Source organism: Hylobates moloch, unplaced genomic scaffold (assembly GCF_009828535.3).
Source record: "Hylobates moloch isolate HMO894 unplaced genomic scaffold, HMol_V3 SCAFFOLD_11, whole genome shotgun sequence".
NCBI classification, from domain to species: domain Eukaryota; kingdom Metazoa; phylum Chordata; class Mammalia; order Primates; family Hylobatidae; genus Hylobates; species Hylobates moloch.
In genome coordinates this window covers 106,925,984-106,950,793 of record NW_026652286.1, presented here as the reverse complement: position 1 = coordinate 106,950,793, position 24,810 = coordinate 106,925,984, and the positions used below count along the sequence as shown (strand labels likewise).

The window sequence follows — 24,810 nt, the reverse complement described above, 5'->3', positions numbered from 1 at the left end:
AAATCAGCTTTCAGATTACTTAGCATATGTGAAGATTCAGTATTGGTCTCTTTTTCCTTGACTTGCTTCAAATCTCTTAGATATTTTTATCGACTGTAAGTTTGTGACACCTTTTTGGTCACTTCCTTTGCATCTGTCTGACGCTTTCCAGTTTCAGATTGGTGTCTTCATATGTAATAGACAACACTGATGGAAATACATATTAATATCACCTTTCCCCAATACTGGTTATCATGAAGGATGACTCCCTAGCTCCTGCAAGTTAAACTGTTTTTAATACCTTATTGGATTAATTGACTTAACTAACGCTGCAGGCTTTTTCTCCTTTGATAACATTTATTGAACATACACTGTACAGTGAATATTGTATTTAGGAGTTAGGACCTGTGATAGAGGAATCATCATGTGGTAGAAAGAAAATAGATTTAGTATAAAAAAATACCGTTCTACAGCCTTGGCAAAAATCACTTTCTCTGAGCCTTAGTTTCCTGATTTGTAAGAGCAGCCATTGTACTCTAGGGTCTCTTCATGTCTCTTTAGGTATTACAACTTTATGCCTGAAAAAATGTGTTCATTCAATAAAGGTTTTCTCAGTACAGGTTGAGCATCTGTAATCCAAAAATCTAAAATCCAAACATGCTCTGGAATCTGAAACTTTTTGAATGTCACCATGATGCCACAAGTGGAAAATCTCACACCTGACCTCGTGAGATGGGTCACAGTCAGAATGCAGGCTCACAACATACAGTCTGTTCAGCATCCCCAAGCGAAAAATAAAATCACCTTCAGGCTGTGCATATAAGGTGTATATGAGACTTTGGTCCCATCCCCAAAATATCTCATTAAGTATATGCAAATATTCCAAAATCCAAAACACTTCTGGTCCCAAGCATTTCAGATAAGTGATACTCAAGCTGTACCCACCCTACGCTTTCCTGAGATTTCTAGAAGTGAGAGATTTAGCCAATAATAGAGTCTACTGCTTTTTCACTTTTCTTAGATATACCTCCTTATGCACGCTCAATGTATTAATTCATGTTAATGTAATGAAAGGTAGTAGTCAGTCTTTGCAGAAAAGCAGGAGAGGCCTTCTACAGCTCCTGAGAAGCTGTTGGGAGGTTTTAAAATTTATTTTTCTTTATAAAAACTTTTGTATTGAAGTATAGCATGTCTAGAAAAGTACATAAACCATAAGGTCAGTAAATATCACGAAGAGAGTATACCTGTGTAACCACCATGCAATCTCTGTTTATCATCGTAGGTGATAGCCACCTCTGCCCAAGTTGGGTAATACTTGAAAAGAAGTGGCCCAGAACTCACGTGCTGCACATTTTCTGAAATTACTCTTGACTTCTGATTTCATGGCAACTCTTCTTATTTTCCAGTGTTGCTTAAAATTTTGTTTTATTTTTGGTATTCGTTTATTTCAGAGGTCTTTAAGGAGACATTAAAACAAACAAAGAAACATGGGCTCATTTTGAAACCTGGAATCAGGTTGTGGATGAAACTGCTTAAGGAGATTAAAAAATGAATAAGAAAAAATGCAAGTTTAGAAGAGGAACCTTGCAGAAGATGTGCATTGAAGGCTTCAACAGAGGAAGATAGCCATGTCGAAAAGACTTAAGAAGTATGAAGAGGTAGTGGAACTACTAGGAGAAAATGATTCAAATGGAAACAGGGAGTGAGGATTTCAAGCGAAACAAGTAGTCGACAATTCTAAATGTCTCAAAAGCATTTCAGACAAAACTTGTTCACATAGTTCACATCAAGTTAGGATCTTGCACCCAACCAGATTATTCAACATACAGGGTAAAATAAAGCCATATTGAGACTAGCAGAAAACCAAGGGTGTTTATTGCCACTACCCCTCCACTAAAGGGCCATCTATGAAGGATGTACTTCAGGCCAGGCTATAATCTCAGCACTCGGGGAGGCTGAGGCGGGAGAACTGCTTAAGACCAGGAGTTTGAGATCATCCCTGGCAATGTGGTAAGACCTTGTCTCTACAAAAAAAGCCATTTGTGGTGGTGCACGCCTTTAGTCCCAGCTCCTTGGGAGGCTGTGGTGGGAGGATCACGTCAGCCCAGGAGGTGGGGGCTGCAGTGAGCCGTAATCGCACCACTGCACTCCAGCCTGGGCAACAGCAAGACCTCGTCTCAAAAAAAATAAAACAAAAAGGATGTACTTCAGAAAGATGGAAACTGAATTCAGAAGGGAGGAATGAGAAGGAAAGGTTGCTAAGAAATCTATAAACACATAGATAAATCTAAATTAAGCATAGCCATTAAAAATCAGTAACAACAATGATATGAGGATGACTAACTGGGATGACTGAAAGCAAGGTGAAGCTAAAATATAAAAAAGTGTGTAGGATGAGCTGGAGGGTGCATTTACTTGCATTTCTAGCATTGGATAGGAGGAGACTAGAGATGCTGATTGGCATTAAACTCGAGTCAACACTGCAGACAACCAGGGATAGTCATATGTAACTTCTGAGCCAGCAGAACAGAAGTAACACTGAAGAAATTTCAGTGCAAGAAAAGGCAGAACAGAAGTGAGGTTAAAAAATGAGAAGGAAATAAAAAGCATGGTATATCGAAATCATAAAATAAAAGGGTGAATTAATCCAATAGGTCAGTAATCTCCATAAATGTAAATGACTTACATTTAACAGTTAGTGGACAAAATCTTTGGATATAAAAACTAAAATCCAACTACATACTGTTTATAAGAGCCACACCTAAAATAAAATTACCAGAAATGCTGAAAGTAAGAAAAAGGTTACTAGAAAAATAATGCAAAAAGAAGGCTGTATCAAATAGAATAGAATAGAATTTAAAATAGAGTCAAATAGAATTTAACGGAAAATGTCATCAGTTGTAAAGAAAGTTACTTATAATGATAAAGGAATTATACCTGAAAGAGGTATGTGTTCCTAAAGGATATGTATAAAACTCCATGCCCAACAAGCACACATGTCTAAGCTTATGTGAACCATTTATAAAAATTGATTATCTACAACTTCATAGAGTCAGTCTTAAATATCAACAATTCTGTATTAATAAGATAATGTTCTCTGAGCATTATACAATAAGTAGTAGAGGAAAACCTCAAAAAAGAGCATTTGAAGAATTAAAGATACTTCTAAATAACTCCAAGGTCAAAGACCAGTGAATTGGAAGATTTTTGGAACTTAATACGTGCCAAAACTTGTAGAATGCATTTAATGGAGTACTTAGAAGGAAATGTGTAACGTTAAATATGTATTAGAAAAGGAAAAGGACTGAAAACTGATGAGCTAAAGGTTCCATTTAAGAAGTTACAAAAAGTCATTGAATAAACTTGAAGAAAAGAAATGCTACAATTTAGAAATTTAAAAACTGGGAAAGAAAAAGAGTCTTCAAAAAGCCTAATGGAAAAGATAAACTTCTGCCGAGATATGACAAGAAAAAAGGTACAAATAAATAATATTAATGATGAAATGGATGATACAACTACAAATGTCTTGTTCAGTATACATTCAAAAACAGAGTATTCAGAATGTATTAGTATTTTTTAAAGGGCACAGTTCTATGTAGGCATTTTTTAGTCTAAAGTTTTAATTGATACAGCTCTTTGTATTAATTTGCTAGGGCCACCGTAACAAAACACCACAGAGTAGGTGGCTTGAACAGCAGAAATTTATTTTCTCACAGTTCTGGAGGGTAGAAATTTGAGATCATGGTGCCAGGAGAGTAGGTTTCTCCTGAGGCCTCTCTCCTTGGCTGTGACCTCATGCACATCCCTGGTGTCTCATTCTGTGTCCGCATTTCTTCTTATAAGGATACCCTTTGTGTCCAGAATTTATTCCTTCTGGTGGGTTCTTGGTCTCGCTGACTTCAAGAATAAAGCCGCGGACCTTCGCGACGAGTGTTACAGCTCTTAAAGATGGTGTGTCCAGAGTTTGTTCCTTCAGATGTTCAGATGTGCCTGGAGTTTCTTCCTTCCGGTAGGTTCGTGGTCTCGCTGACGTCAGGAGTGAGGCCGCAGACCTTCGTAGTGAGTGTTACAGCTCTTAAAGGTGGCACGTCCGGAGTTGTTTGTTCCTCCTGGTGAGTTTGTGATCTCACTGACTTCAGGAATGAAGCCGCAGACCCTTGCGGTGAGTGTTACAGCTCATAAAGGCAGTGCGGACCCAAAGAGTGAGCAGCAGCAAGATTTATTGTGAAGAGCGAAAGAACAAAGCTTCCACAGCGTGCAAGGGGACCCAAGCGGGTTGCTGCTGCTGGCTCGGGTGGCCAGCCTTTATTCCCTTATTTGGCCCTGCCCATGTCTTGCTGATTGGTCCATTTTACAGAGTGCTGATTGGTCCATTTACAGAGTGCTGATTGGTGCATTTACAATCCTTTACCTAGACACAGCATGCTGATTGGTACATTTTTACAGAGTGCTGATTGGTACATTTACAATCCTTTAGCTAGACACAGAGTGCTGATTGGTGTGTTTTTACAGAGTGCTGATTGGTGCATTTATAATCCTTTAGCTTGATGCAGAGCACTGATCGGTGCGTTTTTACAGAGTGCTGATTGGTGCATTTACAATCCTTTAGCTAGACACAGAGTGCTGATTGGTGCGCTTACAATCCTCTAGCTAGACAGAAAAGTTCTCCAAGTCCCCACTCGACCCAGGACGTCCAACTGGCTTCACCTCTCACCTTGAGCTTGAGTTAGGACCCACCCTAACAGCCACGTTTTAACTTCATCACCCCTGTAAAGGCCCTATAGGAGGGAATGGTAGAGGTGATGAAAGCTGAGCCTGAGGTTTGGAGGAATTGGAAGAGGAAATAGTTTATTCAACTGAACAAACATATTTTGAGGACTTCATTTTCCAGGACTGGTTCTAAGTGCTGGAGATTCACAGAATAGTTCAGTGCACTTCCTCTACTCCAGTTGCTCTTGGTCTAGTGAAATAGACAAAAGCAAGTCACAATTTTAGTGGAAAGGGGGCTACAGGAGAACAGAGGAAGGACACATGGCATTTTGGTGATTATTTCTTCCTCTTTTTCCTGTTCCTGTCCTCCTCCTTTCTTCTTCTAGCTTAAGATGGCTTCCCAGAAGTAGTGGCATGGGCAGAATATTTGGGAATATGTAGGAATTAAGCACCCAGAATAGTAAGGGTTACCAGGAAGGAAATAGTCATGCAAAAGCTCAGAGGCCAGAAGGCTCTATGAAATCTCAGGAAAATGCCTAAATCAATTGCTGTTGACTGAGATGTGGAGAGCAGAGGTCAGGCAGGTCGAGGACGGAGGGAGTGCTGGAGATGGAAACCCAGCTTCAACTTGAATGCTTTATCACATCTCAGTTGGGAGCTCTTGGTAATGCATGAGGTCGCCCAGAGTTAGGTTGGAGATAATAGGACTAAGAATAGAGCTTTTCAAATCCGCAGTTAGTTATCAGAAGACAGGAATTAGTTAAAGGAGATGAAAAGAGATCCAACTGGTGGACCAGAGTCTCCGCGCAAAAGTAGTCAGTAACCTCTGGTGGAGGCCATGGAGACAGGCCTGAAGCATGGCCGTTGGTTTTGGTACTAAGACAGAAGTTAGTGTGTTGGGTCACAGTCTGCCCAGGTGAGGAATGGCTGTGGCCCTCAGCTGGGCTGGGAGGCTGGCTGGGAGTGGAGGGCTGGGAGTTGTCAAAGAGGAGCCAAGTTTGAGATTTCTGCAAGTTCAGATGGTTTTTTCCCCATTCTGTTGCCTGCATATAATAAACATTACTTAATATTTTATATAATTATTTTAAAATAAATTTTAAAATACTTGTTCATTGCTTATATCTTGTGGTATTTGGACATAAACCAGACATAAATCATGTTGTAAGCTAACTGTATTAAGACTTGACATCTGTGGATGGATTTTTAATAGCTGATATATTAACAAAACTTCATTTATATGCATATGGTTATTATGGCATATAGATGTGTTTATTTTGTTATAGGTACCTTGTTCTGTATGCTTTGAGAATTTCTCTCTTAAAAACAATTTAATGAGGAATTCCTGATGTTCGCATGTGTGTATGTATGTGTATGTGTTTTCTTAGAAGTCTAAGAAAAATTAATCAAGGGAAGAAGTGTATTTTTCTCTTCATTTAATTATATAATATGGCATTGTCTCATGAGTCATATGATCCCATTCAGTGACTTGGGAAGAAGTAAAATAAGAGATAGTTCTAAAACAACAGTGACGGCCAGGCACAGTGGCTCACAACTATAATCTCAGTGCTTTGGAAGGCCAAGACAGGAGGATGGCTTGAGCCCAGAAGTTCAAGACCAGTCTAGACAACATAGTGAGACCCTGTCTCAAGAAAGACAGAGAGAGAGAGAGAGAGAGAAATTAGCCAGGTATGGTGACCATGCCTGTAGTCTCAGCTACTCTGGAGGCTGAGGGAAGAGGATTGATTGAACCCAGGAGGTGGAGGCTACACAGAGAGCTGTGATGATACTCCTGTGATCCAGCCTGGGTGACAGAGTGAGACGCTGTCTCAAAAACTAGTAATATAACACAAACACTTTAGTACATCAGAAGCATGGTTTTTTATTTTGAAAAGGTTTGAAATACCTATTTCTGAGTGGTATTAAGTTATTGCATGTTTTAGCTCATTTAATATCATATTTAATTGTTAGGTTGTCATTTACAATCCTGCCATTTAGTCCCAACTACTCGGGAGGCTGAGGCAGGAGAATGGCATGAACCTGGAAGGTGGAGCTTGCAGTGAGCCGAGATCGCACCACTGCACTCCAGCCTGGGTGACAAAGCGAGACTCCGTCTCAAGAAAAAAAAAAGAAAAAAGGGCAATGTTACTAATTTTTGTCACTGTAACTGTATAAGCCCTGGATGTATCTGTAACTGACCCCATGCAGTTATGTAGAAATTTTGGAGGGGAGGAGGATAAGAAGAGTCTCAAATGAATTGTGAAATTTTATTCTTTACTTTAAGAAATATTTTATGAGGGGAAAAATGAATATAACTGATTGTAGAATAATAAAAATTTAAAAGGTACCTAGTTTGGTATCAGACACGCCACTAATTAGGAACATCCGTGTAAAAGTTTCATGTGCCACGTGAGTCCTGGAGCAGCAGAAGTTGATACCCTTTCAGTGAGGCTCTGATCTGAATCATTTTGTATATTTACAGTTGCAGTTCTGCTTTTCTATCTTTTTTTTTTCCAGCCGATATTTAAATAAGGCTTTTCATATCTGGTCCAAGAAAGAAAAATTCTCACCCACTTTTATAAACAATATAATATCTCACACTGGCACGGAACATTCGGCACCTGCCTGGATGCTGCTCTCCAAGATTGCTGGCTCCTCACCCAGGCTGGACTACAGCAGAATAGTACAATCCTGGGAGAAAATCAGCAGGTTTGTATCTTCTAATGTAACCAGTAATGACACTGAAGAGTCTTAGAAACAAAACCCAAGGCTTAAGGAAGTGGGCTTTTTCATAGCTATTCATATACAGAGAGCTTCTGTTTAAAACCTGGTATAAAACAAGCGTGAAAAAAATAAGAATCATGTTTAACCCATTTCTCCTTTGTCCAAGTACATTAAGTGCCTTGATGTTCCCCCAGCTTGACTCCTAAGCCATGCTACCTACCCTGCTTCCTCCAGTGTTAATCCAGAAGAAAGGCCTTTGTTGGCAGCAGTATTTAACTTGTTTCTCCCTCCGTGTTTCTCCTACCCTTCCTCTAGTCAGCAGAATCCCAATTCAAACACCTTAGGACATATTCTCTGTGTGATTGGGCATATTGCAAAGCAGCTTCCTAAGAGCACCCGGGACAAAGTGACTGGTGAGTGTCTGCTGGAGAATCTTACGTGAAAATGCATTGCTGTTCATTTCAGGTATGTGTGTGTGTGTGTGTATATATACCTGAATATATTTAAGCAGTTGAACTTCAGGGGTTTTGACTTCCTTCATAGATGCTGTCAAGTGTAAGCTGAATGGATTTCAGTGGTCTCTAGAGGTGATCAGTTCAGCTGTTGACGCCTTGCAGAGGCTTTGTAGAGCATCTGCAGAGACACCAGCAGAGGAGCAGGTATGGCCAGACTTTGCCTGATGTGTTTCTGACTTATTTGAGCTTAGGATGTTACTGTATGTGTTTTGAAGTTTGAGGAGCATTCTCTATAAATAAGAGGACGTGTAAGGATGTCCCCAGCAGCTATTGCCACAACAAGGCAAGGTTTACATAACTAGCAATTGACGTTCCCCAAGAAGATTTAGCTGCCGAAGAGACATGGCTCCCTTAGATGGTCACCACCTTGATCGCAGGTGCACGTGTCTTTAGGTAGGCATTCCTGTTGATTGTCTGTCATTTCCTGGTGAGAATTCTGCAAGGTTATCTTTCTCCTTGACTTCCACTCTCATTCCAAGAACATTTATAGGCAGTTTTCCACTTAAGCAGGAAGTTCCCTCCAGAACAGGTTTCCTACCTTTTGATAATTCATAATCTTGGACATGCCTGTCCTGTTACTATGCGGTTACACTATTCAAATATCTCTTGTTGGTATCATGTCCCCAAAGTTGCCTATAGCCCAGAGCTAATGTTTTTATATATGCATAAACAGAAATCCAAATCAGTGATTTATGGGAGGCAGAGTTACTTTGACTCCTTAAAAGGTATGCGTACCAGTAACTGAAGAAATCGTTTTATTACCATATATTTATTCTGTTTTTATCATGAGATACACTCTTAGTACCAATCATAATGAAAAAATTTAGAGCTGGGGTTATTAATAATGGCTACAGAAAACAAAAATTAAATAATTGCTGGGATATATTTAAGTTTTCCAGAATAAAAGAAAATGATGGCTTCAGCTGATCTCCCCAACTGCCTTCCTGTGTTTCCTTTTCTTGACCAAGTTCATTAGAAAAAGCCCTTCCTTAAGATGTTACATTATCTACTTCTAACAGATCAATTAAAACAGTGATTGTAACTTTTTTGCTTGGGACTTAAGACTGTTGACCTATTTCTTACGAAATGGTGTCTGGTGTTTTTCTGGTATCTATCTTTAAGCTCTTTTATTGATGAAAGGGATACTTGCATTATTTGATTTTTCTAACCCTTTATCTCAAGACCCAAGAAATTATATGAAAAAATTTTATTTTTATTTTTGAGATGGAGTCTCACTCTGTCGCCCAGGCTGGAGTACAGTGGCGCAATCTCAGCTCACTGTAACCTCCGCCTCCCAGCTTCAAGCAATTCTCGTGCCTCAGTCTCCCGAGTAGCTGGGATTACAGGCACATGCTATCAGGCCCAGCTAATTTTTGTATTTTTAGTAGAGACAGGGTTTCACCATGTTGGCCAGGCTGGTCTCAAACTCCTGATCTCAAGTTATCGCCTGCTTCAGCCTCCCAAAGTGCTGGGATTACAGGTGTGGTAAGACTGAGGAAAGAGTAATCAGGGAGGACTTTACGTAACAGACTATGAAACCGCAAGCCTTCCAGGCTCAGTGGTACACAACTTACTACTGGCAGAGCTGGGACTAGAACTAAGGCCTCTGACTTTTTCCTAATTTTCTTTTCGCCAGCACTGGTTGGAAAAAGAATCATGTGTACAGCGCGCAGTCAGGGCCTAGGAAGTCATCTGCCGCTTGCTGCTGGCCCAGGGCCATTAGGACGGTGGTTACATTGTCATGAGAGCCTATGAGGAAGGCAAGAACTGTGTTCAGGTTAGACACTGAGAGCTGGAAACGGGTGGGGCTTACTACTGCATTAGCAAAGACCGCCACGGTTTTAATCTGCCGACACAACCTCACTTGGTGGTTGACAGAGGAGCAAGGCCCTGAGATTTTCTGGAATGTTAGGATATTTTCAATCCATGGGACCCGCTTGTTTCCCCTAAACACACTTCTCCTTTTCTTTTCTCTGTAAGTGAATATCATTTATTTTACTGAGAGCAACAGATTACCCAAAGATATAGCTCAGCAGCAGTATATATGAAAGGACTGTGGTCTTTGGGCATTTTTGTTATCCGTTTTGTGACTGTCATTAAAAAATTGATGAGATCTTGTGTCAGTAGAAATAAGTGTCTAGAATAAGAGGAGCAGTGGTCCTGTGTCCTGGCTGATAAGTCAGTATCAGTGACAGATTTACAGAGAAGTGTTGATGAAATTGAATATAACTAGAGGAGAGCAGTTAAATAAGGGCATCAAAAAGCAAGTTCTGTAAGGAACTGCAGAAGGGCCTGGAGTCTTTAGCATGGAGAAGGGAGGGGTTGGGGACGGTAGGCTGCCTAGCTAAATTCAAATTTATGAAGGACTTTCAAATAAAAGAATTGGATTTATTTGGTATTCCCAGACAACCTATCTGGACCAATGAATAGAAATTATAAGTTTTGGTGAACTGCAGAGAAGACTTACTGAGGTCTGCCCAAAATGGAGGGCTTGCCCCAGAGCATGTCTCTCATTATTGGAGGTATTCGGGAGAAGCTGGACAAGAACTTGGAACGGGCTGCCATGTGGAGAGGATGCCAGGACTGGGTGGCCTTGTCGGCTTTCCCAGATTCTGTGATACCGAAACTTACTAGTCATAGTGCCCAGGTTCTGGCCTGAGTACTATGCGATCAAGCATAAGAATTGCAGAAACTCTGGGCCAATGTTGTGGTCCAGGTTGTGCAATCTATTAAAACTTTAAATGCAATAGTTCTTTTGAAAGTAATAAAGGCAATAGTCTCAAGATACATTAGGGCAAGTCAGACTAGAAACGCTGCTCACAGTGGTGGCTTGCCAGGCTGTGGTACTGCCAGGCACTGGATGGTGGTTACCACAGGTCCCTCCCTAAGGCACTGCAGCGGAGCAGGGGAGGTGCATGCACATCAGCAGATAGTTTCAACATAATGTAACCATTCCTAAAGTAAAAGTCGGCATCGGGTAGCATGGAAGCAAGGGGATGGAGGCGCTTAGCTCAACCGAGGTGTTTTGGAATATGGTTTCCTGCAGAAAACGAGGTCCGAGAATTCTAGAACGTGGTTGGGAGCTCTCTTCCTTGGCATAGAGGAACAGTCCCATGTGCACTGCAAGTGACCCCTTGAAGTTATTGTCATCAGTAAGAGACACGGAACACTTGTCCCTAATGAATAAATTTCAGAAGAATAGCAACTCTATTTTATGTCTTTAAAAAATGTTGATCACAGTAGTTAATTCATCATCTGTATATGCCAGCAAAACTACAGCTTATTTCTGTATTTTCGGAGGAGCACTACTATTATAGATCTCTTACAAATTACTACATGGGGTCGTTGTAAATATTTGGCCTTTTGCTCTTATAGGGCAAATGTAAAAAGAAAGATGATATATACACCGTTCTTTATAAATTCCACTTAGCCAGTACTCATGGCTAGATTGCTAAATGCATGTCATTGTGGTTTTGGACAAATTGTGGGAAAGAGGAAAGCTAGAAAGCAGCCCTACAGCCTATCCATTTGAAGACCATAGTTTCTTCTGAGAACATGGTGTTTCATGGGTAGTCTGGGAGATGTGCAGGGCCCTTCAGAGATGACTTTTGACTTGCCATAGGAATTGCTGAAGCAGGTGTGTGGGGATGTACTCTCCACCTGCGAGCACCACCTCTCCAACGTCGTTCTCAAGGAGAATGGAACAGGGAATATGGACGAAGACCTGTTGGTAAGCGACTGCTTTTCCTAACCATTCTTTTCGCTTCCATTTTATCAGTGAGGTTTTATTAAAGATGACTTTGTAATGTATGCTTTAAAGGCTTTTAACAAAAGGGCTGTCTTAGCCTAGAGCTTACTGTCTCTTTTTAGAAGATATTTTTAAATTGATAACCTATTCATTTTTTTCTTATATACTTGTTATCGGGGGGGAAACTCAATGATATATGCTTCATCTAGTTCAGTCTTACGAGAAGCCTGATTTCAGTAGGTAAAACACAGTATGTGTTGTAAGGTTGGTATAGTCACGCTTAGAAATATGAGGTAAGAAATAATAATGTGAGTATACTGTTTTTGGTTTGTGTGTTTGCTTTTTTAAAAATTTAACATGTCTTCTGAGCTGTTTGAACATCAGACAGTAGAACTGGGGAATAGTGCTGAGCCATTGCCAAGTAATGACTGAAATACAATGAGAGATTTGACAATTCAAAACACAGGTGACCTGGGAGCCCTGAGATTGTTTTCCATGGCACCCCTGCTTTAGAAACTGTAAACAGTGCGAGAGATTCCCGTGAGCCAGGACGGGACAGTTGGCTGATTTCAGTGGCTGACTGGGGGCAAGATGTATGGCAGTAATTCTGCTTCCGGCATCTGACTCTGTCCAGTAAAGGAAATGAGCTGCTTTTTGATGCCATTCAGTACAGGTCATCATTTAACCAAAGCGGGCCATTTTTCTCATAGATTGAAATTAGTAGAGCACATCTTTTCTGTGTTCAGTTTCTGCTTGTTGGCCTAGCTCTCCTAACTCCCAGTGACCACAGACCAAGCTTAGATTTGTTAAAAGAGAAGAGCGTTGCGCTTGAGGCACTACTGTGCACGTGATCAGTAAAACAAAGCCTCACTGTGGGAACCTGGATGCTTTAGGTAAGAGCACCAGGGAGTGTAGCACAGGCTTGGCCCAGGGTTTCTAGAGGGTCTTACTCTTCTCATTTCTACCCACATTAAGAGAGATGCTTAATATGGTCAGTGAGTCTTGTCCCCACCCCCCTCCCCCAGGTTTTTTTCAACTGTTAACTGTGTCATCAAAATCTACTCTTCAGTCAAAATATACTATGGAGAGGTTTTGCCTTATACACATAGTTTCATTCTTGCTTCTTTAAATAGAACTTAAATTTTTTTTTTAATGAAGAGATATAGTATTTCAAGATTCTTTTAAACTCATATACTTTGTTATTGGCTTTCTTACCCTAGAATAAGCTTTTATTTGACATTTTACTATTCAGCATCATCCCTCCATTTGGGGTGTAAATAAAAAAAGAACAATATTACTTAGTTGTTAAACTGAATGTTATGAATAAACACAGCGTGGCAGCTGTGAGTAGGTTTTGGATGGGGTCTACATAGAAAAATAATCTGGAGGGCGACTTGAAAATATGTTTCAAAATGTAAAGTAGCTTTATATACTCTTTACCTTGGATTTTACTTCTGAGGAAAGAGAGCGGTATCTAAGGATACACAGGTGTTCACCAGAGCTAATCGAAACGTTAGCAAAGTGAAACAGCATCAGTGTTCATTAATACTGGAATAGTGCAGTAAGTTATGATGACAGTCCTCGTTTTAAAATGGCATGCTTATGTAGTCATTAAACATGTGTCATATATATTGACATGAAACGATGCCTAATGTTCAAAGTAATCATTGCAGACTTCAAAATACTATACTTGGTAAGTGTATAAGAAAAGTCAACATAAAGCCGTGTGACTATAGAAATACTTTGAAAAAGTTATACACAGAAACAATAATGATGTCTCCGGGTGGTAAGGTTATAGGTAGATGTATCCCAGTTTACCCAAGATAACCCTGGCGTACACCTATTTTCACAACATAATTCTAAATAGCACCCCCTTTTACTTGCAGATGTGTCTAGATTTAGATGATAAAATTATATGCTTGCCCTAATTTTTGATGAGTTTCATTACATAGTGACTAAGTTTTTACAATAGCCATGTATTTTTATGAAACGAAAAGTAGTAACATTGTTTTAAATTTGGGGGTAAAGGAAATACTCCATTGACATGTCCTTAATCTAGCTAGAGTTCACTTTTCTTTTGCCTTATTTTTACTGTAAAACCAATTATCTTTGTAGGTGAAGTACATTTTTACCTTAGGGGATATAGCCCAGCTGTGTCCAGCCAGGGTGGAGAAGCGCGTCTTCCTTCTGATTCAGTCCGTCCTGGCTTCGTCTGCTGATGCTGACCATTGTAAGGCACTTGAAATCATACTCTATACCATGCATGCCGTTTCAAGGTTCTGTCAGTAACTTTCTCTCCCCTCCTTGCAGTACTGTCATCTCAAGGCAGCAGTGATGCCCCAGCATCTCAGCCACCCTCCCAGGTCAGAGGTTCTGTCATGCCTTCTGTGATTAGAGCACATGCCATCATTACCTTAGGTAAGAAAAACGTGGGAGAATGGGGCTTGACATCAAGTTCTGTGTGTAGCTATTGTCTTAAGTAAGCCCAGCCATGGGACTGTGTCAGGGGCTGCCGAGCCTGTCTGTGTCTGCTCTCGGCCATGTGGTTCCTAGAGGTGGCTCTGATCTGAGTGCTGAGCTCTGCATAACCACGTGCTGGTCATGAGAGCCCTCAGGCTGATAACTCCCCAAGACTCAGGTACTCTCTAGAGGGTCCAGAGGGAGCTTTTGTTTTTTAGTAGGGTTATGTTAATTTATTACAATTATACCTGTTTCTGTAATTTTTTTCAATACCTTCACTTGACTTTAATAGTCCTGTAATTTTTTTATATTCATAATGCAGCACCACGAAGTCTATTCATCAAGAACTGTGCCGGGCACTGCACTGAGTTCTGGAAATGAAGAAATAAATTTTCCTTAAAAGGAAATGGTTTATTTAATACTTTCCAGAACTGGCTAGATGACTATTTACATATTTCTCCATGAACTCAATCTATTTTTAATCTTGAAAACACTGACCTCTGTGCTGGAAATTGTATTTTTTTTTTTTTTCCCTTTAGTGTGAGTGTATATTTCATGCTACCTAAGTTATTAATTTTTTTTGTAATATTAGTTATTTTTCAAATACCTAAGAATTGCAAAACATTTCTCAGGCACAGAAGAAACATACAAACAAAACTCAGCAGCCTTTTCAACTATGAACAAGAAAGAAAGAAAGGGGACATGCATTCTTTCCTATTTACCTAGCTCAGATTTCAAATTCAGCCATGGGTATTTAGCATCTGTCGAGGATATGTATGATCAGGAGTAAAATGTTTCATCTCTCAGGCTTTGCTGATCATTTTCCAGGTAAGTGGATAACTGCAAAATTCAAATATTGACTTTAAAAGGAAGGTGATTTTATTAGTGTAAAGGAACATCCCATAGTATATAACTCCTGGGGGGTTTATTTCTCCTTAGGTATTTTTATTCGAATATTCAAGATGGGTCTGTCTGCCTTTAGTTTTTTGTTGTTTGTGATTGTGGGCATGATGTTTTAACTTTGATGAAATAGAAGCCATTAGCAAGATGTATCTGGAGAAAATTTAGGAATGGAATTAGGATTTAGAATACAGTTGAGACATCTTCCTGTCTTCTATGCCAGGTAAGCTGTGCTTACAGCACGAGGATCTGGCAAAGAAGAGCATCCCAGCCCTGGTGCGAGAGCTCGAGGTGTGTGAGGACGTGGCCGTCCGCAACAACGTCATCATTGTGATGTGTGATCTTTGCATTCGCTACACCATCATGGTGGACAAGTATATTCCCAACATCTCCATGTGTCTGAAGGATTCCGACCCATTCATCCGGAAGCAGACGCTCATCTTGCTTACCAACCTCTTGCAGGTGCGTAGGAGGGTTCACGCTGTCCTTTCCCCTTCACTGTTGCTTCTGGTTGAAGGGAATATTTGAGTAGCGCAGGAAATGTGCTTGCTTTGTAGTAGAATCCAGAAATGGTTGTCTCATCTCCGGTCTGGAGTATTACTCTTCTGATGTTCAGCACAACCTTCTAAACAGTGTTACTTGTGAATGCTCATTTTGGGACTTTGTTCAGACGTCCTGTCAAGCAGTGAGAAGTTTCATTTTGAAAATAAGTACCATGTAGAGAAAAGCACATTCAGTAGACAAGTAGTTCTAGTTTGAATTCTGTTATTCTTTTTTAACTTGGACAAGTCCACATTTCTGAGAGCTAACTTCTCCCTTCGTAAAATGGGGATCAAGGTGTTTGCGCTGGGCTCTGCGAGTCTAGTGGGACGTTTCCGTGTGCAGAAGAACAGAGTGAACGATTATGAACCGTATTATAGATAGAGGGTGGCACCATCCCTCTAATGCCGCGTGCTGTGAGTCATTTTTCTCCTGTGGTAGAAGGGTGATGTTGTTCTGCACGTACACTTCTCCGCACTACATTCCGACGGTTTGGAAGCGCGTGCCTGTGCACTGAGCCGGTGTGCCGGGGACAGACTGCGTGGTGGGTGGAGTGTGGCTGGGAACAGTGAGGCTTGCCCATGATGACGCACTCTGAAACATGCCGGCTTCTCTCTGCACAGGAGGAATTTGTGAAATGGAAGGGCTCCTTGTTCTTCCGATTTGTCAGCACTCTGATCGATTCACACCCAGACATTGCCAGGTAAGTCCTTTCCTCACGTCAGACGACTCAACAGTTTACCTCATTTCTGATGTATGCTGGATTTCTCTTTTTTTTTCAGATTGGTTTAGAGTTAAGTAGGATTTAGTGAGCTGTCGGTAGGTGCCAGGAAAATTAGCAGATTTTTAAGATGCTAAGCAATATAACAAACCTTTGTTTTGCACACAAGTTTAAAAGAAAATGGTTAGATTCATCATTGAATAATCTCAGCATTGACTGCACTTGCTGACAGTGTTTGCTGTTCCTGAGGGAGCTTGAAGAACATTATATGCTTGCTGTATTACACCGTATAGAGGAGCAGCCACTAGAAACTCACTGTTAATTTCTAGGCGAAAAAAAAAAAAAAGTTAATTTTGATAAAGAGGTGAGACTTTAAGTGCAGAAATTTTAAGGAAGAAACTAGGAATTAAGATGAAATTGCACAATGTGGAATCAAGTGTACAGATGACAAGACTTCTTGGAAATGGGCATTTCTTCAGACTTGTATGGCGTAGGGGAGTGACTTTGGCAATTATTAATTTCTATCCTTGCATCTTTTTTTTAAAAGATTTTTTTCAAGGGGTTGAGAAATGGTCTGATAGAATTTGCTACCCTAGAGTTTGTTGTAACAATAATTCTTTTTAAAGCAAGTCTGCAATTGGAAAGTAGAATGTTGAATGCCATGGCAAAAGCCCCACAGTGGGGAAGAGGTCTTTATAGAGCTCATTAACTATAAATGGCTGGTAACAGTGGGTCCCTCTGGATCTAAATATAGCCACCAGTAATTTACTCTGAGTTCTGTGGAAGTTTCTGCTCAGTTTTCTTTAGGTGTAAGATTTCCAAGGGGGGAAACATTTCACATAACAAACCAGTAAAACTAATATTCTACTTACTGCGGCCTAGAGCCGGAGGCAAAAAGCTAAGGCTGTCACCTTTTTTTAGATAGCTTCACACACCCTCTTACCTTTACAACGTGTCCGCTATACTGACTCTCAGGGCTTTCTACACAGTGCGTGGCCCGGGAGAAGGTGTAATCAGACAGGCTGGGAATGCGTTCAGATGATGCACCTGGGAGGTAAAATCGGTTACTTAACCTGCATTTCCTCATTTTTCCCCGCCGTTGTTAGCTCCCATACGTGTATGTGAAAAAGAGCAATGATCAATGAGTAAACTGTAGGTAGGATTTGTACATATGGGTGTTCAGATCATCAAATGAAGAGCATAAAGATACTTTACCGTGTAGTGAGATTACCAGGGTCTCTTCTAGCATTTTAACACTTCCCCCTTCATCTTTCCCTTTTATGTCTGCATCCTGGGTTTGTTGACACCATGGTTCGAATGTAGACCATGATTTTCAGCTTTGAAAAGCTGATGACTACTTTGCTAACTGTAATTTAAGTTAGTCTGTTCTCTGAAAATTTTCCTTTTATTTTTATTTGACGTGTAATAATTATACATATTTATGGGATAGAGAATGATATTTTGATACATGTGTAGAACATGCAATGATCAAATCGGGATAATTAGCGTAACCATCACCTCAAACCTTTATCATTTCTTTGTGTTGGGAACTTTCAAAATCCTCTCCCTAGCTTTTTGAAAATAGACAGTAAATTATTGTTACTATATTCGTCCTACAGTGCTGTTGAGCATTTTAATATACTCCTCCTGTAATTTTATATTTGTTAACCAGCCTTACCATACCCTTCCCAGCCTCTAATAACCACAATTCTTCTCTCTGCTTCTATGACCCTACCTTTTTTTAACTCTTACATACGAGTGAGAATGTGTGGTGTATATATATATATATCTTTCTGTGCCTGACTTTTGATTTTTAGGCCAAAGGCTATGCCTATCTGCTATGTTAGATACTGTTTTTTTTTGTTTGCTTGTTTTTTTTTTGAGACAGGGTCTCATTCTGTTGCTCAGGCTCAAGTACAATGGTAGAGTCATGGCTCCCTGCAGCTTTGACCTCCTGGGCTCAAGTGATCCTCCCACCTCGGCCTCCCAGATAACTGGGACTACAGGTGCATGCCACCATACTTGGCTAGTTTTTGTATTTTTTTGTAGAGACGGTTTTTGCCAGGCTGGTCTCAAACTCCTGGGCTCAAGCAATCTACCCACCTTGGCCTTCCAAAGTGTGGGAGTTACAGGCTTGAGTCACCGCACCAGGCAATACATTTTTTCGTGTGTTTCTGCTAATGCAGATCTTAGGAAGAGACTATGGTGACAGAGCCTATTGAATTTTTTATGACTTTTTTTTTCTTTGAGGTTCTGGGTTTTGTTTTTGTTTTGTTTTTTTGTTTGTTTTCTTTTTTTTGAGATGGAGTCTTGTTCTGTCACCCGGGCTGGAGTACAATGGCATGATCTCGGCTCACTGCAACCTCTGTCTCCCTGGTTCAAGTGATTCTCCTGCCTCAGCCTCCCGAGTAGCTGGGTCTACAGGCATGCGCCACTACACCTGGTTAATTTGAGGTTCTGGGTCTTTATTAGTGAGCCCAGCCTGTAGTCCCCCTCCACCCTAGCCCACACAAAGCAGACAGTGAGTTGGAGTCTCTGTGTGGGGTGGGAAAAGGTACCAGTGGCTCTCTTCAAGATGTGTGCACCAGCTGGACTGCAGATAGAGTCTGGACAATCTGAACGGAGGGCAGCCCTCCATCAGGGTCTGCCCTCCATCCAGATTGAATGAGGAGCCCTGTGCAGGCAGAGGCTAGGCCAGGTGGCAGTGGGGCCAGGGGCTGCAGCATGGTGGGGCCGCCCCAGTGCTGTGTCCTCCAGCAGCTCAGTAGCTGGGGTGCTGCGGATGATGAGGAGTTCCTGTCTGGGTGGGCCAGGGGCAGGTAGCGCGGACAGCCCAGGGGGAAAGGTTTCTACCTCTTGCACACAGAACCAGGTCTGCTCCCCATCAGCCCCACTCAGCAGCACATGCTCTGCAAGCCGTCATCCCTCTGTGGTATCTCAGAGGACATCCTGGACCACACCTGTGCTGGCCCCACCATCCCCCGCCTCCCTGGGATCTGGGGCTGTGAGCACCTTCTCAGCAGCCCCCTACTGAACAGCTATGAGGTTGGAGGCCTCAGTAGTCACAGCTCCTCCACAGAGAGCTTGTCGGCCACAGCCTGCATCAGGATGATGGTCACTTCTGAGGCTGGCCACAGGGGCTAGAGCTGGACCCCACTCATTCCTGCAGCCCTGCCTCCCCATCGCCCACATTCTGTAGAATGAGGCTCTTCCCTCCCCTGCAGGTCCTTGCACTGCCTGCCCTCTCTGTGTGACTTTTTTTTTTTTTTTTTTGAGACAGGGTCTCGCTCTGTTGCCCAGGCTGGAGTGCAGTGGAGCAATCAGGGTTCACTGCAGCCTCAATCTCCCAAGTTCATGTGACCCTCCCACCTCATCCTCCCAAATAGTTAGCTCATGTTTTATTTTCTGTAGAGTTAGGCTCTCACTGTGTTGCTCCTGAGCTCAAGCAATCTTCTCACCTCAGCCTCCCAAAGTGCTGGGATTGGGCATGAACCACTGCCCCTGGCCTGTATGACATTTTTAATTGCTGGTTTTATAAACCCCAAATGTAGAGGCTACAAAATTCTATGATCTGTTTTCCTGTCTGCCCGATAGGTGGTGGCCTTGTAATCACAGGGCGACAGCCAAGTAATAAGCAGATCATTGTAGTTTAACTGGGCGCTGTGGGCACTGTCGCAGGAGTGCAGAGAGGTGGGGCCAGAAGCTCAAGGCAGGACAGCGCCTCAAATAATGGACCATTGAAATAGAAAAGGGGGCAACAACAAGGATGGTCTGGTTTGGGAGAAAAGGAAGCAAGCACTCGACTGTCTGGAGGGCTCAGTGAAGCCCTGGAACAATCAGAATGGGGTGAGGGAGTCAGGAGCCAGACACTGGAAGGATCAGCAGGGTAGTCATCAGTGGACTCTTTGATCTCCAGTGTGGCAACAGGGTCCAGGGCGTGGCTGCACTGCTGACATTGGGTCCAGATGGGATGGTCACTGGAAGCAATGAAGTCAGGAAAGCAGAAAGTTAGGGCATTCAGTAGCTCATCTGCATGGGGAGTCCTGTGGGGATTTGGAATGGAGAGCAAAACTGGGAACCAGGTAGCAGAGAGCACAAGAGGCAGATGGCGGGAGCAGCACAGGGAGGTGGAGGTGGAGGTGTCTTAGCCAGCAGCCAGCCCACACTCTCCGCACTTCACTGGACCCACTTCCAGCTGTCTTCCAGTGTCAGAGCACTTTTGGCAACACACTATCTGGTCCACACGCTATGTATAAGCTTCCTGAGGGGCATGAGTTTGGTTCTGTTATTCCGCATCCCTAGAAAAGGGGCATGAAACCAAGCAGACATGCAGTGAACATTTGGTGGGTGGAGGCAGGAAGGCACTGGAGGTCCGGGAAATGTGCTCCTCATCCTCTGACTGAGGGATGAAGCAGCCTTCCCTTGGGAGGGCTGAGAGAACTGGTGTGCTGGGAGGACAGCCGGCCCACAGTTATGAAGAGGAAGCATAAGAGAGTGCCGTGAGAGTCGGCCGGGGAGGGTAGGGCCTGACTCACCGTGGAACCTGGAGTGCAGAGTACATGGAGGAAGGAAGCAGCAGTGCAGGGATGACCAGGGTCTAGACAGACCATCACAGGCGCTTGCATTTGGGGTGGTGGCCAGGGAGAACTAGGGTGTAGGAAATACTGCTTCAAGCCTCAGGTAGAATTCTGGTGTAGATGGGTCTGAACCCCAGTCCTAACCTGAGACAGACATGTGTTGTAGGCCAGGTCAGGAACATGAGTTCAGCATGAACTCATGAGGCTGCCTGTATTGAGCAGACACCCTGCTTCAGAATGGCATTCAGCTCATGAAGAAGTCTGAAGTCAGATTTCTGTGTTTCCTACTAAAGCTGAAAACAGAACTGGACACATGGCTCTTACCTTGTGGCCTTTTGGGCTGTTAGAATATCCTGGATTTCGATTCTTAGTAAGAGAGTAATAACTTCTTTTTACAAGGCTGTGATAAGGTAATCACTCAGATGTAGCTGGTCTTCCCTTTGTGTTCCATATAATTCATGCAGCTCATGCTGTGTGCAATCCCTAGACCGAGTCCCTGAGTTGGTGGTGTGGGTGTGTGTTCCTAGTGGTTGTCCTGAGGGCTGGGGAGAGGATGCTGACCGAACTCCCAGCTTACTAAGATTTCTTGAGAATGCTGGAGGGTTCCTAATCCACATACCTAGAGAGTGCTGCCTCTTGTCACTCTAAAGGAATGTTCTAGGAAGCATTACTTGGAATGTTAATTTCTCCTAACTTTTCAGCAGACAAATGAGAAACAAAATAGTCCCTTTTCTCCAGTTAGGAAGCTTGCAGGATCTGTGCATCTTAATCTAATCAAGGCTGAAACTTGCCCTTTTAATAAAGTCCCAGTGAATACAGCAGCCAAGATGAGTTGTGGATATCACACATTGGCTGTGGCTTCCAGTTTCTCTTGCTAGAAAGCTCTGTGACTGCATTTTCAGCCCTGAGCGTGTGAATCCTGGCATGGTTTTATGTTGCTATGGAATTTATTTGTATAGATGGTTCAGCGAGTTTTTCACTAGGGCTTAAACTCCACAGTATCTTGCCTGTGGGTCACCTCCACCCATGTGTATTCTTGACCTAACTGAGTCGACTGGCATTGACATGAAGTCCAAACTCAGAGGGAACCCTCTTCTTGTGGAAGATTTGCTGATTCTATCTGGCTTTACATTTTCGTATATGTGACTTCATTTCTGAGGAGGAAGTTCACATAATGTGGAAACTGGCATGCCATAGTAGATTAACTATAATAAAATACCACAGAAGATAAATCCTTGTTTGTTTAGTGGTTTTTTTCATTCTTGTCACAGATGGTTTACGACAGTAACCCTTGTTTAGAAATAACTTCATCTGATACTATGACCTTTGCCTTTCAGACATGGCTCATTAAACAACATAATTTGTACAAAATATAACTGACTGCTCTTAGATCAGACAGGTGCTTCTAGTTGTCCTTAAGTGAATTTTGCCTCAAGGAATTCTCATTATTAAATAGAGTTGTATTTATTTTGTTTTCATATTTCTAGGTCAAGCTGCTCCCTTATTTCCTAGGTGAATAGTCAAGGTGTAGTTATCTACAGCGGAATTTTTATCTGGGCTTACTTGCATCATGATTTCTCATCTACCTTCTCTGAGTTTTAGTTGATATGTGTGCTGTGAACACAAACTGATTTGAATTTTGGCGTAAGGAGCACCACTGGGGAAAGGAGAGGTCAGTCTCCTACACAGTCCCAATGCCCTCCAGAGCCGGTGTCTGCTGTTTGGACAGTCTTTGACACTGCTCCTCTCCCAAGGAGAGCTGACTGGTGCGCCTGTGTGGGTGGAAATTGCATTCGAGCTCTGAAATTAAATTAGAACACTGGTCTTGACAGTGGGAATGGATCACAGTGAGCCCTGCACCATGTTGGTTTGACCCCTCAGCAAAAATCAGTGCTTTGGCATTCTGTCACCCACTATCATGATGAACAGAAACTCTCTGGTGGCCTATAGTCAAACAGTTTGCCTGTTTACATATGGCATTGGAAATCTTCATTTTGGTGGGGTCCTGGTGGCATCTGTGTCCCATGTGCAGCATTGCACAGATGTGTTGAGGGCATGGGTGGAAGGAGAGTGCCCAGGGCTTGCTGGTGATTCCAAAGTGCATTGAGTCAGTTGCTTTGCAGAGGGAACTTGTCCTCCTGATCCAAACTATGAAGCTCTTGTCATTAATCCTTGTTCTTGAAAAACGTTCCAGTTACTAAAATTGGTTTTTGTTCATAATTGTGGGCGACAAACTTGAAGTTGGGAGGTGAAGGCCAGATATCCCTTTTCTGGTGACCGTTGTCATTGCATCAGTCTTGTAAGACCACTGGCCTCTAATTGCAGAAGCAGCTTTGGGGTTAAGTTGCTTGATTGCCTTCCCCACTTGAACTGCAGCTGGATAACAACACCTTGTGTCAGTTTTGAAAGGAAACCTGGTGGAAAAAATCAACTTACCTTGGATGAGAAAGGAAGCTGTGGAGCAAGGACAGACCAAATAGCTGAGTTTCTGTCTTCTTTGGGTCCGAGGGAGCTGTTGATTGGGATAGATTTTGAATATCTACGCTTATGCACAGCTCTCTTCTGCTCAGCAGAGTTCTTGGTGTATTCAGAGACTGTCGGTACATAGCAAACGGGTCTCCCTCTTTGTTTCTCTCACCTTTGCAGCTTCGGGGAGTTTTGCCTGGCTCACCTGTTACTGAAGAGGAACCCTGTCATGTTCTTCCAACACTTCATTGAGTGTATTTTTCACTTTAATAACTATGAGAAGCATGAGAAGTATAACAAGTTCCCCCAGTCAGAGAGGTCAGTGAAGCAGCTAAGTCTGGTCTCCTTGTATCTGGGTAAGAGCTTGGGGAATCAGGGGGAGGTTTGGCTCTTTGCATGTAGCGGTTGGACACAGACCCTGCCCCAAGTCTTTACTGTGGCTTGGCAGGATGGCGTAAGAAAATGCAGTCGTGAGAATCGCTTCCTAAGGGCAGTGCCTGTGATGAGCACTGGGATCTCTGTAGTGCACTTGAGTCTTTGGCATGCAGCTTTTAGGATGCAGTTAAAATGCAGTGTTAAATCCCTTACACCCGTGCCCATGTGATTCAGTAACATTGTCCTATTCTGCCACAGAGAGAAGCGGCTGTTTTCATTGAAGGGAAAGTCAAATAAAGAGAGACGAATGAAAATCTACAAATTTCTTCTAGAGCACTTCACAGATGAACAGCGATTCAACATCACTTCCAAAATCTGCCTTAGTATTTTGGGTAAGCCCAGTGTGTGGGGGAGAAAATGTATGTGTTTGCAAATGAAATGTTGTGTTGATAATGGCCCAGCAGACCTCTAGTAAGGGAGACCCTGGCACTGCAGGAAGACCCCTGTCATCTTGTCCTTCTCTGGCATCAGCTGTGCCCCAGACAAAACACCCTTGCAGACCCCCTGACAGCCTTAGATGGCCCTCCAGTTGTGTGGATTACACCTCCTGTCTGGGCCAGAGCATTTCTCAGAAGCTCACGTTATTTTCCCTCTCTGTCCGTCAGCGTGCTTTGCTGATGGCATCCTACCCCTGGACCTGGACGCCAGTGAGTTACTCTCAGACACGTTCGAGGTCCTCAGCTCAAAGGAGATCAAGCTTTTGGCAATGAGACCTAAACCAGACAAGGACCTCCTTATGGAGGAGGATGACATGGCCTTGGCAAATGTAGTCATGCAGGAAGCTCAGAAGAAGCTCATCTCACAAGTGAGTGTGTTGCTCCCCCAAGCTCATCTTCTCACAAGTGAGTGTGCCCTCCCCCAAGCTCATCTCACAAGTGAGTGCACTCCTTCCCGTAAGCTCATCTCACAAGTGAGTGTGCCCTTCCCCCAAGCTCTTCTCACAAGTGAGTGCACTCCTTCCCCTAAGCTCATCTCACAAGTGAGTGTGTTGCTCCCCCAAGCTCATCTCACAAGTGAGTGTGCCCTTCCCCTAAGCTC

At 42.6% G+C, this 24,810-nt stretch overlaps 1 protein-coding gene across 1 annotated transcript in view; it reads left to right on the top strand.

The window, feature by feature from the left end:
• Window positions 1-24,810, top strand: part of NCAPD3 (non-SMC condensin II complex subunit D3) — a 70,016-nt gene that overhangs the window by 32,001 nt on the left and 13,205 nt on the right. Inside the window, exons 17-27 of the mRNA XM_032167933.2 lie at window positions 7,204-7,395; window positions 7,726-7,823; window positions 7,954-8,069; window positions 11,548-11,655; window positions 13,789-13,903; window positions 13,984-14,091; window positions 15,257-15,495; window positions 16,197-16,276; window positions 23,518-23,655; window positions 23,971-24,104; window positions 24,378-24,577. Coding sequence (XP_032023824.1) covers window positions 7,204-7,395; window positions 7,726-7,823; window positions 7,954-8,069; window positions 11,548-11,655; window positions 13,789-13,903; window positions 13,984-14,091; window positions 15,257-15,495; window positions 16,197-16,276; window positions 23,518-23,655; window positions 23,971-24,104; window positions 24,378-24,577 — 1,528 coding nt within the window. The remainder of the gene's footprint in view (window positions 1-7,203; window positions 7,396-7,725; window positions 7,824-7,953; window positions 8,070-11,547; window positions 11,656-13,788; window positions 13,904-13,983; window positions 14,092-15,256; window positions 15,496-16,196; window positions 16,277-23,517; window positions 23,656-23,970; window positions 24,105-24,377; window positions 24,578-24,810) is intronic.